Raw genomic sequence first — 14108 nt, forward strand, 5'->3', positions numbered from 1 at the left:
GCTGGGTGTTGTGGCAGGCACCTATAGTTCCAGCTTCTTGGGAGGCTGAGGCAAGAGAATCGCTTGAGTCCAAGAGTTTGAGGTTGCTGTGAGCTATGACACCAAGGCACACTACTGAGGGTGACTCTGCCTCAAAGTGAGACTCTGTCTCAAAACAAACAAACAAACAAGCATTTAGCAATTATCCTTACATTTTAAAATATGTATAATTCTTTTAAAAAGTCTAAAGTTAATCCTTGTGATTCTATTTTTCTCCTTATCTGCTAGTTCACTAGGTGTATACAGGTTCAGGGTAGTTATATCTTTTTTGGCATTTTGTAAAAATCATTAAATAGCCTCTTTAGTTATATTTTCTTTAAAATTTAATTTTCATATACTATATACATATTACATATAAATACATATACACACACTATATATTGATACAGCTTATTTTGATTTATATTTGTCTGGAATATCTTTTTCTGTCCCTTTATTTTCAAGCTTTCTGTGTCATGTATTAGGTGTGTTTCCTTTAAAGAACAGATTTCTGAACTTTTTAAAAAATCAATCTTAGAATCCTTTTGATACTTGAAAGATCTACCCTCTGCATGTCTTCCTTCCTTTTCTTCCTCACTTCATCCCTCTTTCCCTCTCTTCCTTTCTTTGGTTAATTTTTTTTTTTAAAAAAAACAGCTTTTTACTCTATTGCCCAGGCTGAAGTGTAGTGGCATGATTATAGCTCACTGTGATTTCAAACTTCCAGCTCAAGTATCTTCCTGTCTCAGTCTTCTGACTAGATCAGACTACGGGTGCACACCACCATACCTGGCTATTTTTTCCTATTTTTTGTAGAGATGGGACTTCACTATGTTGCTGAGGCTGGTCTTGAATTCCTGGCCTTAAGTGATTCTCCTGCCTCAGCTTCCATGTGCCTGTGCCTACAGGTGTCTGCCACCATGCATGGCTAAGTTTTATATTTTTTGTAGAGACCAGGTATCACTATCTTGTCCAGGCTGGTTTCAAACTTCTAGGCTCAAGTAATCCTGCTTTGGCATCCCCGAGTGCTAGGATTACAGGAGTGAGATGCTGCACGTAGCCTAGCAAGGTTTAATCAATTTTTAGAAAGCATGTCAGTACTGAATTTTTCATCTCCAGAAATGCCATTGATTTTCAAATTAGGTTGTTTTCCTTCATTCTGTATGGTCTTTTTCTCCATTATGGTCTCTATTCCTTTAAATAAAACCACTTTAATAATATAAAATATTTTTTACAGGCTTTTAAAGATTGTTTTGTTATATCAAATTATTATGATACTCCTCCTGTTTATTTTATCTACTATCTTTTTTTTCAGACTAGATTGCTTCCTTATATACCTAGTAATTTTTGTGAACCCATCTCTAAAAGAGATTAAAACTTTTTTTTATTTTTGAGACTGAGTCTCACTTTGTCACCCTCAGTAGAGTGAGCATCCTTAGCTCACAGCAACCTCAAACTTTTGGGCACAGTAATTTTCTTGCCTCAGCCTCCCCAGTAGCTGGGACTATAGGTGCCCGCCATAAATGTCCGGCTGTTTTTTAGAGATGGGGTCTTGCCATGGCTCAGGCTGGTCTTGAATTCCTGAGCTTAGGCAATCCACCTGCTTCATTATAGGTGTGAGCAATCGTGCCTGGCCAAAATAAATAAATAAATTAAATAAAAATAAATTAAAATCTTTTTGGTATAAGCTATGTGAACCTTAAGATTCGGACATTTTTGTGTTTATGTCTGAGAACTCCCAAGGTAGCACTGGTCTAAAGTCTGTACTTAGGGTAATTTCTCAACTTGGAGATTTCATCCAATGTAAAATGATAAATTCAGATCCATTCCATCCATTCTAAAATGTTGAGTTTTAAATTTCTCATAGAATACTTTTCCATTCAGAGCTTTGGGCAGGGCAAGCTTGGGCTTAAGTTTTTTTACTTCTCTTTTCAGTGAGAGAGGAACCCTTCCAGAGTCTAGTTTTTGCAGAAGTTTCTATTCTGAACTCCTTAGCTGCAGGGGTTCATGTCTCTTGACCCTGAATGGGCAGCATCTATACCCCACTTCTAGCTATCAGGGCCTAGAACTATTGGACCTACATATCATCCCTCCCTGGCCACTCCCAGGGTCATTTTATGAACTTGTCATTCTGGCTTTAGGTTCTCTCTTGCTTCCTGAAACTCGGGGTTTTCCTTTCTTTTGAATATTTTTGAAAGTTTGTCATTTTATTTCCTCCAGAATCTTTATATAGTCATAGCGAGTCTGTGTGTGGGTTGAAGTAGTGCTCATGTAACTCAGTTACTTTTTTTTTTGGCAGTTTTGGCCGGGGCCGGGCTTGAACTTGCCACCCCTGGTATATGGGGCCGGCGCCCTACTCCTTGAGCCACAGGTGCCACCTATTACTTTCATTCTTAAAGTTGAAAGTTCCATTTCTTGTTTCTAATTAGCGTTTATAAATGTATAGTCTATTAGATTAGATGCACTAAAAATATGAAAGATTAGCTGTACTATGCTATGTAGTGTATTAAATCTAATATACTATATATTTAAACATGTATAACATAATTATATATTTTAAGACATTTATAACATGTTTGAAATAATATATACAGATGTAGTACATATAGATATAGTAGGCATAGATGTACAGATAATATATATGTTTACATGTGCTATAACAATTATGTAGTATATTAGATATATTAATAAATATGTAATATGTTAGATGGCAATAAGTGTTACAGAAAAAAATCAGAGAAGAGAATAGGGTATTGGAGGTTGTGTTTTAGTTTAAATATATATATATTTTAGGCTACATATGTATATCTACATAGAGAGAGAGAGAGAGAGAGACAGAGAGAAAGAAAGTGTTTAAAGATGAGGTCTTGCTATGTTACCCAGGCTGAAGTGCAGTGGCTGTACTATAGCCTCTAACTCTTGGGCTCAGCAGGTCTTGCCTTAGCCTCCCGAGTAGCTGGGACTACAGGAGGACTACCATGCCTGGCTGTTAAGTATATATTTTAAAAGTAACTTTTGAGGTGACAATTCACATTACATAACATTAGCCATTTAAAGTGAATGACTGAGTAGCATTTAGTATAATAACTATGTGAGAAGTGTGATTTTTCTTTTTTTGATACAGAATCTCCCTCTGTCACTTGGACTAGAGTGCAGTGGCATCATCATAACTCACTACAATCTTAAACTCCTAGGCTCAACTTCAAACTCTCGGCCTCCCAGAGTGCTAGGATTACAGGCATGATCCTACGAGAAAGATTTAGATTTTCACTCTGAATGATATGAAAAGCCATTGAGGGTGTTGAGTTAATTTTAACAAGGCCACTTTGGCTGCTGTATTGAAATAGATTAAAGGAGACAAAATTCAAAAGAAGGGAATCATTTAGAAATCTGTTAACTCTATCTCTGCTGAGATTATTAGAGACAATCTAGCTTATAATGTGCTCTCAATAAATAATTTGTATTATAGTTTTCTTTCTTCCAAAAAATATCATGTCATCTGTGGGCCAGGCCCTGTTTTAGGTGATGGGGATACCTCAGTAAAAGAAATAAAGTCCTGGCTGGGCACAGTGAGTGGTTCATATCTGTAATCTTAGGCTGAAGTGAGAGGAGGATCCCTCAAGCTCAGAAGTTTGAGACTAGCCTGAACAAGAGGAAGACCCCATGTCTACTAAAAATAGAAAAATTAGCCAGGAACTGTAGTTTATAGTAGCTGTAGTTCCAGCTACTTGGGAGGCCGAGGCACGAGGATCACTTGAGCCCAGGAGTTTGAGGTTGCTGTAAGCTAGGCTGACAACATAATACTCTATCCTGGAGAACAGGGTGAGACTCTGTCAAAAAAAAAAAAAAAAAAAAAAAAAAAAGAAAGAAAAAGAAAAAGAAATAAAATCTTTCATACATGAACCTTATATTGTAGCTAGAGACTGACAATAAACAGATAAGCCTTATGGGGGAATTTGATGCTGGGACATAAATTTAAAGGGGATAAATGTCCTTTTCATCTTGTAATTGATATTTGCTTGTGGGTATAACTTCATTTGGAGAGATAAAGACAAAGACTGAATTCAAGGTCATTTGTGACAGTGATACCCTGCTTAAACCCTATGTTTGGAGGGACCTTCTAGGGATTTTAAAATGAAGTGAACAATACATGGACCTCTGAACCCAGAGATGCTCCACTGGGTGGGCTGGCCTCCAGTTAAAGCTCTATCCTGTTCCTCAGGCTGGAAGGCCTATGACAAACCTGCCATAACTTGGGCACACTTGCCTAAGACCTTTAAACTCATGACGACAAGAGTATGTCTTGGAGGGGGATAGATTAGAAGCAACAGAGCTTGAAGTAGGGCCAGAGGTGCTACTGGGACAGAGTGGGGTTCTAGTCAAGGCCAGAGTGGCCTTTCCATAACAGCATTGCTCCATCAGGCTGTGGACTTGTCCTTTCATCCCATGGTATCTGTCCAGCCACAGTCTAGAGGTGACTGGGGGAGTCCATAGCGCAGCTCTGGAGAGCAGTCAGGCATAGGATCTGGGGGCATTCTGTTGTGACTTTTATATTCCTCACACCCAGTCCCAAACCTAGGGTTCTATTTTTTAGTAAGTTTAAATATTTATTGAAATTAAATAAAATATTAACACGTTGACTTAAATTTTAAAACATGGCTACAGAATCTGGTTTGAAATACTGTATAATGACTAAAAATATCTGTAAAAAGCATGTTATTAGTTCTGTTAAATTAGTACTTAAAAATCTCGAGTATTTAAATTAGCTAATGTGACAACCTACATCTCACCTGTGTTTTCCAGTCTCTTTTATGGAAAAAATAGTTCTCAAAGAAATTCAAAGGCTCCTTTTTCCTTAACATTTCTAATTTCTGTAAGTCTTTGAATGGCTTTCCCATCACCACCCCATCCATATTAGGAAACAATGGGAAGATGGGTATTTTTGAATATGGGCTATCTGAATAGGGACTCCATCCTAAAAAGATAAAAATAAAAATGATATCACAAGCAGGGTCGGAAGAAATTCACATAAAAGACAAACATGTGCTGTCTGGTTTTTTTTTTTTTTTGTCAATTCTCCTCAGTGGCCATGCCCCCTCCCCTTCACTTTCCTGTGCCCACCTCCCACCCATCCACAGACTCCATGCTTCATCCAGGCATCTGAATATTCAGGTAAGATATATATTTGCTTTCAAATGGTACCTGTGTGACAGAGACTGATCACTCAGAATAGGCTGTGGTCCTGCTCTTAGAGCACGTGGCCTCTAGTACTGCACATGGACCAGAACTAGTCTGTGGCCTGTTAGGAAATGGGCCACATAGCATTTAGAGCTGCTCCCCATCACTTGCATCACTGCTTAGACTCTGTGTCCTGTCAGAGCTGCACCCCCACCCCAGTCTGTGGAAAAATTGTCTTCCATGAAACCAGTCCCTGGTGCTCTGCTCTAGTACTTATTTCTGACTGGACATATACATATAAATCCTTCACAACAGTGGAGAGAGAACAAGTGGCTCTTACTCTTGAGCTCTTCAAGAAATTTAAATAAGTCCTTTTCTTTCATTATTGCAACTCGGGCAGCATTAGCAAAGGCAGCTGTGCTTGAGCTTGCATGTGTATATACTTCTGGTTTAAGTCTCTTTTTTCCATAACCCATCGCATAGGGATTCCACAATCCTTCTGCGCCAGAATGCTGGAATCTTCTTCGGAAATAGCTTTAAAAAAATAGGAATTCAGAGATGGATTAACAGATCTATAGGCCAAAAATAAAATGTCAAGTTGTAAGTTATGTATGCTTAATAAACTTCTTTAAAATCCAATTTGCATATTCAAATATTAAATAATAAAATATTTATAAAATATTAAATAATATTTGAGTGTCTATTTCTGTGACATTTATTGAATATCTATCTGGTGATATTTTCCACGGGCCAGTTGACCATTTTGTATCTGTAGTCCTTGGCTTTTAGTTTCCTTTGTCTTCTCCCAAAACTCCCAGTCTTTTCTAGAAAAAAGTTATGGATAGTGATCCTTGACAAACGCTTAAGTGGTACTAGCTTGAATACAAAAATTAATCATACTTATTATTATTCCTACTTCGTGCTAGGTTTTATTTATTTATTTACTGAGACAGAGTCTCAAGCTGTTGACCTTAGTAGAGTACCATGGTGTCATAGCTCACAGTGACTTCTAACTTGGGCTCAAGTGATCCTCTTGCCTCAATTTTTCTATTTTTAGTAGAGACAGGGTTTTGCTCAGGCTGGTCTGGAATGCGTGAACTCAAGCAATTCACCTGCCTCAGCCTCCCAGAGTGCTAGGATTATAGGTGTGAGCCACCGTGCCTGGCCTGTGCAACATTTTTTAATTAAAAATTTTTCATTGCAAAGAACTTGGAAAGTATAGAAAAGTATAAAGAAGAAAATACTACTAGTAATCTTCCTATTCAGAGTAAATCACTATATATTTTTTCGTTTTTAAGAGATAGGATCTTGTTCTGTCCCTGAATCTGGAGTGCAGTGGCACACTCACAGCTCACTCTGTAACCTGGAACTCCTGGACTCAAGCAGCCCTCCTGCCTCAGCTTCCCAAGTAGCTAGAACTACAGGTGTGTACCACTGCATCCAGCTATTTTTTTTTATGTTTTATAGAGATGGGGTCTTGCTATATTGCCCAGGCTGGTCTTAAAGTCCTGACCTCAAGTGATCTCCAACTTCAGCCTCCCAAAGTGCTGGAGGTTTACAGGTATGAAACATGTTTCCCAGACATAAATCACTATTGATTGTGTTTCTTTCCAATTCTTGGGGGGGGGGGGCTGTACAGATTTAGGAGATATGTTACCAGGCATTGTAGGTTATAAATTCTTTCAGGATAAGTGCAACAGGCTATCTCTGACAAGAAACTCTAAATCAAAGTATAAACATCTGATTTCCAAACATGCATGCCTCAAATATCAACAACTCTAATTTCAACAGTGTAAGATGCTGTAGGGTAGGGGAAGGAGAGGCATGTAGGAATGAGCTTGACCTAGAGCTGGGAGGCAGAGAAGGCCTCTCAGAGGGAGTGACCAGTGACTGGGATCTAAAAGATAAACAGGAGTCAGCTAAGCTTAGACAAGTGTAGTGTGTTTTACAAAAAGATATATCCAAGTCCTAAACTTTGAACCTGTATATGTGGTCTTATTTGGAAAGTCTTAGCAGATATAATTGAATTAAGGATGTCAAGGTGAGATTCCTGGATTTAGAGTGGGTCCTAAATCTAACAACAGGTATTCTATAAGGCAAAGGAAAGGGAGAATTGAGACACACAAGAAAGAATTATTAAATGGAGGTAGAAATAGGAATTGTGTTGCCACAAGCCAAGGCATGCCAGGAGTCATCAGAACCCGAATGAGCAAGGAAGTGTTCTCCCTTAGGATCTTAAGAAGGAATGTGGCCCTGCTGACACAGATTTCAGACCTCTGGTCTCCAGAACTGTGAGAGAATAATTTTTATTAGTTTAAGCTACCAAGTTTGTGTTAATTTTTTATGGTAGGCCTAGGAAACTGATTTGAGAAAGGAGAAAATGTTTTAAATAAATACCAGGTGAAGGATCATGGAGTATTTTAGTATCTGCACCATATTTAGTTTTGGATGTAAAAACAGAAGTTACAGGAGGGGTGACTGGAGAGCTAAGCAAAGGATTATCATGAAGCTACCTTGAAATGTCATGTTAAGTTGGAACTTTTTCAGAGGTGACATGAGAGGACATTGTAGGCTTTTTAGCAGGTAAGTGATATGATTAGATTTGTGCTTGGCACTGTAGGCACTCCATAAATATTTTCTAACTAAATGTTATTATTATTTTTGGGATCCACAATTTTATTTTTGCTATAATAAAATAGGAAATAATGGTACATCAGGGACAAATCCCGATTAAAGTCCATGATGACCATGCCTTTACGACTCATCAAAAATTTGGGGATAATTATTGTCATCTATCTGTCAAGTACCAAGCGGTGGGTGTGAATCATAGAAAGGTTAATGTGATTTTTGAAAGGAATCACTCCAACCAGACCACAGGCCCTGGATCTAGGTGTATTGATCCACCTGAATCCTTTTGCTGGTGACACTGTGTGTCTTCTGTGGCACTTTTTACTAAAAGACTACTGGGATAGAATGATAACTTTCTAGATATTTTGTACATTGAAAAGGAGCTTTTTCTTAAGTCACTATAATTTATTTATTTATTTAATTATTTATGTATTTAAGATTGAGTCTCAGTGTGTCCCCTAGGTAGAGTACTGTGGCATCATAGCTCACAGGAACCTCAAACGTCTGGGCTCAATTGATTTCCTTGTGATGGTTCCTGAGTAGCTGGGTCTACAGGTGCCTGCCACAACACCCAGCTAGTTTTTCTATTTTCAGTAGAGACAGGGACCTTTTGCTCAGGCTGGTCAGGAGCTCCTGAGTTCAGGCAATTCACCAGTTTCGGCCTCCCAGAGTACTAGAGTTACAGATGTGAGCCTCTGTGCCTCACCTGTCATGATAATTTTAAATAAGGTTTGAGCTTTGTTTTGGTTTTCAAAACTCCATATTTTTGCTAGCACATCATTGTATACACTAGCTTATCATACAATAGGGGCCTATAAATCTGTCTTTCTGTCTCTCTAACCCCCATCAAACCTACAAATAATGTTTTGTGAAGTAGGTCAACTCTGCCACACATTCTTTTTTTTTTTTTTTAGAGACAGAGTCTCACTTCAGGGCCCTCAGTAGAGTGCCATGGCGTCACACAGCTCACAGCAACCCCCAACTCCTGGGCTTAGGTGATTCTCTTGCCTCAGCCTCCCAAGTAGCTGGGACTACAGGCGCCCGCCACAACGCCCGGCTGTTTTTGGTTGCAGTTTGGCCGGGGCCGGGTTTGAACCCATCACCCTCGGTATATGGGGCCGGCACCGTACCCACTGAGCCACAGGTGCCGCCCTGCCACACATTCTTAAGGGCTTGGGGGGGCTATTGAGGATTAATATAACAAAGACTATCAAAATATAGTCTTGCTTTGTGGTAGCAAGCACATAAGTTAAGTGAGTCAGTGATAGCACATAAGAAAGGCTATGATATCCCTGAAGACAATCTTGGAACATAATTCTAACTAAATGTTATATTCAGTTAGCATTTGGCTGCGGTATGGAAAATGGATAGAGATGGCAAGGATAGAGGCAGAGAGACAGGGTTGAGTACTACAGGAAGTGTAGGAAGACAGTGACTCACACTAAGGTAGTTTCTACTGTGATCAAGAGAAATGTATGACTTTCATGTTTAGGAAGGAAAATAGATAGGATTTAATGATTGGTTGCATGTGGTGAGTGAGAGAGCAGCAACTGAGGATATACTGGTCCTTTGGCACAGGCAGGGGTGAACACACTAAGATGATAAAGCCTCCCTGAGATATGGTACCCAAGTGGAAGAACTCGTAGAACTGAGTGTGGAGCAAAAGGTGAATTAATTTCAACATTTTGGATTTGAGGTGCCTGTGGGGCTTCCATATAGAGATGCCTAGTAGGCAGCTGGGAACTCTAGAGGGCAGTGGCTGGAGATACAGTGTGACCTTCTCTGTGTCTCATTCTCCTTTCCTGTCTATAAAGGAGGTGTTGGAACCTCCCTCACAGGTTTGATCTGGGGATCAAATGAGGTCTTTGAACAAATAATTATGAGTGCCTCATGTATACCAAGCATTTTTCTAGACTTTGGGGATATAGCAGTGAACAAAACAGACAAAAAATAATCCCTGTTCTCCTGGAGCTTATCTTCTAGCTTGAGAAAACAGATAAATCAAATAAATAAGTTATATAGTATATTAAAAGGTGATAAATACTATGAAGAAAAACAAAGCAGAAAAGGGGAAACAGGAATGGTAGGAGGGTTGCAGTTTTAAATAGGGTGGTCAGGGAAGGGTTTACGGAGATGACATTTGAACAAAGACCTGAGGGTGGGTGAGAGTGAGTAGAGTGAGTCATGGGATATCCAGGGGAATAGTATTCCAGATAGAGGGGAAAGCAAATGCACAGGCTTTGCACATCTAGTGTATGTGAGGAATAGATAGGAGTCCAGGATGGCTAGAACAGAGTAACAGGAGATGAAATTGGGGGTCAAAGGGAGTGCAGATTACACAGAGGGCCCATAAATCATCATAAAGACTTCAGCTTTTACTTGGAGAGAAATGGAAGGGTTTCGAATGTTGTGAGCAGAGGAGTGACATGATCTATAATTTTTTTTATGCTGCAATCTTGTTATTTTTATTTATTTATTATTATAATTAAGTCATGAACACATAGATCCTGTATACATTAATGCACTTATGGGGTACAATGTGCTGATTAAGGGTCATTTAGTGCTGTAGGAGTCAAAGAGTCAGCTAGGCACAAGGAATGTTGAGAGCAGACAGGGCCACAGGCAGGGCATGGGAAGAAAAGTGAAAAGAGGCAAGCACGGGAAAAACAGATGTATGTAAAGGGCTTGCTCAGAGCTTTGCACTTTGTAAATGTTCAATAAATGGCATCAACAATATGAATACCTATCAAATCCAACTATTAACTAGCTCAAGAACTGCTTTCTCGGGAAACCAAATTATCTTTGCCACTTATTTGACAATTATATAACATATTTTGTATTATTTTACTTCTATATATTTACACATCCACATACTTATGGCTTTCCTCTTCATTTATATTTCAAGCTCCTCAAATGCAAATACTATGTGTTAAACAGTTTTAATTTCCTTACGTACCAGGCAATAGCAAGATGACCAGATGCATAACCAGATAAATACTAAACACTACTCTTGGGGGGGCCAGACACAATTATAAGAGAGACTTTACCTAACAAATGTAGCCAGTGCAATCTGGTTTTTTGTACCCTCAATGAATCCCCAACAATTTAAAAAAAAAATAAAATAAATAAATAAAGATCAACATCAGCTAACGTCACCTGAGCATGTACTTACTCAGTGTGAGAGGCAGGACTGGGAGGTGGATAAGAGCATGGGTTCTTGGATCAGACTGTGCTTGCTCTTTGCCAAGTTTTTTTTTTTTTTTTGAGACAGAGTTTCAATATGCTGCCTTCAGTAGAGTGCCATGGCATCATAGCCCAGAGCAACCTCAAACTCCTGGGCTTAAGTGATTCTCTTGCCTCAGCCTCCCAAGTAGCTGGGACTACAGGTGCCCACCACAATGCCAGGCTACCTTTTGTTGCAGTTGTCATCGTTGTTTAGCTGGCCTGGGCTGGGCTTCAACCCACCAGCCTCAGGGTATGTGGCTGGCGCCATAACCACTGTGCTATAGGCACCGAGCCTTTTCTTTTTTTTTTTTTTTGAGATACAGTCTTACTTTGTCATCCTTGGTAGAGTGTCATGGCATCATAGCTCACAGGAACCTCAAACTCTTAGGCTCAAGTGATTGACTCTCTTGCCTCAGCCTCCTGAGTAGCTGGGACTACAGGTGCCCACCACAATGCCCAGCTAGCTATTCTATTTTTAGTAGAGAAGGTCTGATTCTTTTCAGGCTGGTCTCGAACTCCTGAGCTCAGGTAATATGCCCACCTCGGCCTCCCAGTGTGCTAGGATTACAGGTATGAGCCACTGTGCCTGGCCTTTGGCAAGTTACTTAACTGATCTGTGCTTCAATTTTTTTATCTGTCAATGAGAGATAATAGTAGTATCTACTCATTAGGGAAGTGAGTTTTAAATTAGGTAATATGAGTGTTCTATGCTTATTCTAGTTGCTTCCACATAATAATAACTAAATTTATGGAGATCTGAAATGTGTTAAGCACTTCACGTGCATTACTAACAACTCATCCCCACAACTGTCCTAAAGGATGGGTATTATGATTATTATCATCCCCATTTTATAGATTCATAGGTAAGAAATGTGCCAAATTTGTGTACCAACAGCCAGGATTTAATAAATGTCTTTGAATTGGAATGAAAAGTAGAATTTTGTGTGCCTTCTGTTCCACATTTGACAGAGATAAAATAGTATAAGGATACTGCCTACTGAGGGGTAGAAGAATATTTTCACACTGTTGGGGATATTCTGTACTTTTAAGTCTCTCTTAGGGGGACCATAATGCTTTGAAGGAGTATGAGTTGAAAGATTGATAAAGGCAAAATTTATTTACTTTCTATAATTAATATATTAAAAATAAATTAAGGAAAGTTTATTTTTAGTATTATTTGCTGGAATAAATAAACAATTTTGGGCATGAGAATGTTTCCTCATCCTTTATTCTGAGTCTGAGTCTGACTCTGCTGTACTTTAAAGGCTACTCTGGGCTCGGCGCCTGTGGCTCAATCGGCTAAGGCGCCAGCCACATACACCTAAGGTGGCGGGTTCGAATCCCCAGCCCGGGCCCGCCAAACAACAATGATGGCTGCAACCAAAAAATGGCCAGGCGTTGTGGCGGGCGCCTGTGGTCCCAGCTACTTGGGAGGCTGAGGCAGGAGACTCGCTTGAGCCCAGAAGTTGGAGGTTGCTGTGAGTGTGATGCCATGGCACTCTACCCAGGGGGACAGCTTGAGGCTCTGTCTCAAAAAAAAAAAAAAAAAAAAGGCTACTCTGGTCTGAACTTGCTGTACCTCATCTCAGAGTCAGAGGCCTTCTTGAGAGCCTCTGGTAGTTTCAGCAACAGGAGTGTTTTGTATTCCAAACTGGATTGCTAAGTCTACCCAAAATCATCCTTAGAAAAGTTTTATTCTGCCGGGATTTTCTGGCCTGAGATATGAGAAGCTGACATTTCTTGCCTGTCTTAGGCCCTCGATGGAGCCCCTAGATGGTCTGAGGTTAGCCTTGCAATTTCAGAGTGAGGCAGGACTGTAGTGATAAAGGAACAGGATCTTATATTAACATAAGCATTTGTCCAGTATCTTTTCCTTTGTTTTCGACCAGACCCTCTGGAGTTGGATGTTAATGAGAGATGTCTGCCATGTTACTGTTCTCCTCATAAGTACTTCTGGGAAAGCTGTTTTTGTCCCTTTCCTTCCCACTTACCTTACTATTTCCTTTATAGCCCTTTTGGGTAGGGCTGAAGTCTCTATAAGCTTTGATAGGATTTCAAATAATAGGAATCCTGGGTTGCCAGCTAAATTTAAAGAGGTCTCCTTTTCTGGAGCTATGGAGGGAAAAGAAAAGATTTTAAAATGCCTTCTGAACAAACCATCTATCATAAAGTAATAAAATGACAGTCTTTTTATTGATTATTTATAATAATAACATTAAGTCAGGCAGTGAAGAGGCATGGAAAGAGAGGCAGTGAAACATTAAAAATCTGTTCTATTTGGTGAAAAGGCTATTTTGATTGCTCAACAGACAGAATAATCATAGAATATAAGAATACTTTTAGTTTGGCTTCTAAGTAAGTCTAATAATACTTTTAACATAAATATGAATTATATGTTAAATGCTATTATCTTGTTCTTCTAGGCAAAGATTCTAGCCAAATCCCCATTACTATAGTAGTACTTGCAAGCAGTAACTTCTCTTTATCCTAAGGGTATATTTCAGATCTTAAGAATGTGTGTATTTTCAAAACTGTACACAGTACTTGGATTTGGAATGTATTTATCCTAGAAAACATGATATGAGTAGTGTTTAGACTTTCCAAGGGAGGCTGCTAACCTCATACACGAGTGATGTAAATACCACTAACAGTATTTTGAGTGCACTTACATACCATGTGCAGCCTTGGGTGAGAACATGCTCTCTAACCTCCAGCAGACTCTCCTGCATTGAGGGTAGAGGCTTCTTCAGTGTGAGGAAGGTATTTTTTCAAGAATCATAAATTACCAACACCTCAAATTTGCATGAGTGAGAACATTTTTCTTTTTCTGAAAAATTTTTTTTTCCTGGCTTGGCACCTGTGGCTCAAGTGGCTAAGGCGCCAGCCACATACACCTAAGGTGGTGGGTTTGAATCTAACCCAGGCCCGCCAAAACAACAATGCCGGCTGCAACCAAAAAATAGCTGGGCGTTGTGGCAGGCACCTGTGGTACCAGCTACTTGGGAGGCTGAGGCAGGAGACTTGCTTGAGCCCAGGAGTTGGAGGTTGCTGTGAGCTGT

The 14108-nt window shown here is 39.5% G+C and overlaps 1 protein-coding gene across 1 annotated transcript in view; it reads right to left on the reverse strand.

Moving 5' to 3' along the window:
* EFCAB3 (EF-hand calcium binding domain 3) overlaps positions 1–14108 on the reverse strand; it is a 30400-nt gene that overhangs the window by 7835 nt on the left and 8457 nt on the right. Inside the window, exons 4-6 of the mRNA XM_012802867.1 lie at positions 13041–13161; positions 5537–5730; positions 4809–4993 (exon numbers count right to left, since the gene is read on the reverse strand). Of these exons, the coding sequence (XP_012658321.1) occupies positions 4809–4993; positions 5537–5730; positions 13041–13161 (500 nt within the window). The remainder of the gene's footprint in view (positions 1–4808; positions 4994–5536; positions 5731–13040; positions 13162–14108) is intronic.

The sequence above is a fragment of the Otolemur garnettii genome, unplaced genomic scaffold (genome assembly GCF_000181295.1).
Source record: "Otolemur garnettii isolate 467f Iridium unplaced genomic scaffold, OtoGar3 scaffold00018, whole genome shotgun sequence".
Lineage (NCBI taxonomy): Eukaryota > Metazoa > Chordata > Mammalia > Primates > Galagidae > Otolemur > Otolemur garnettii.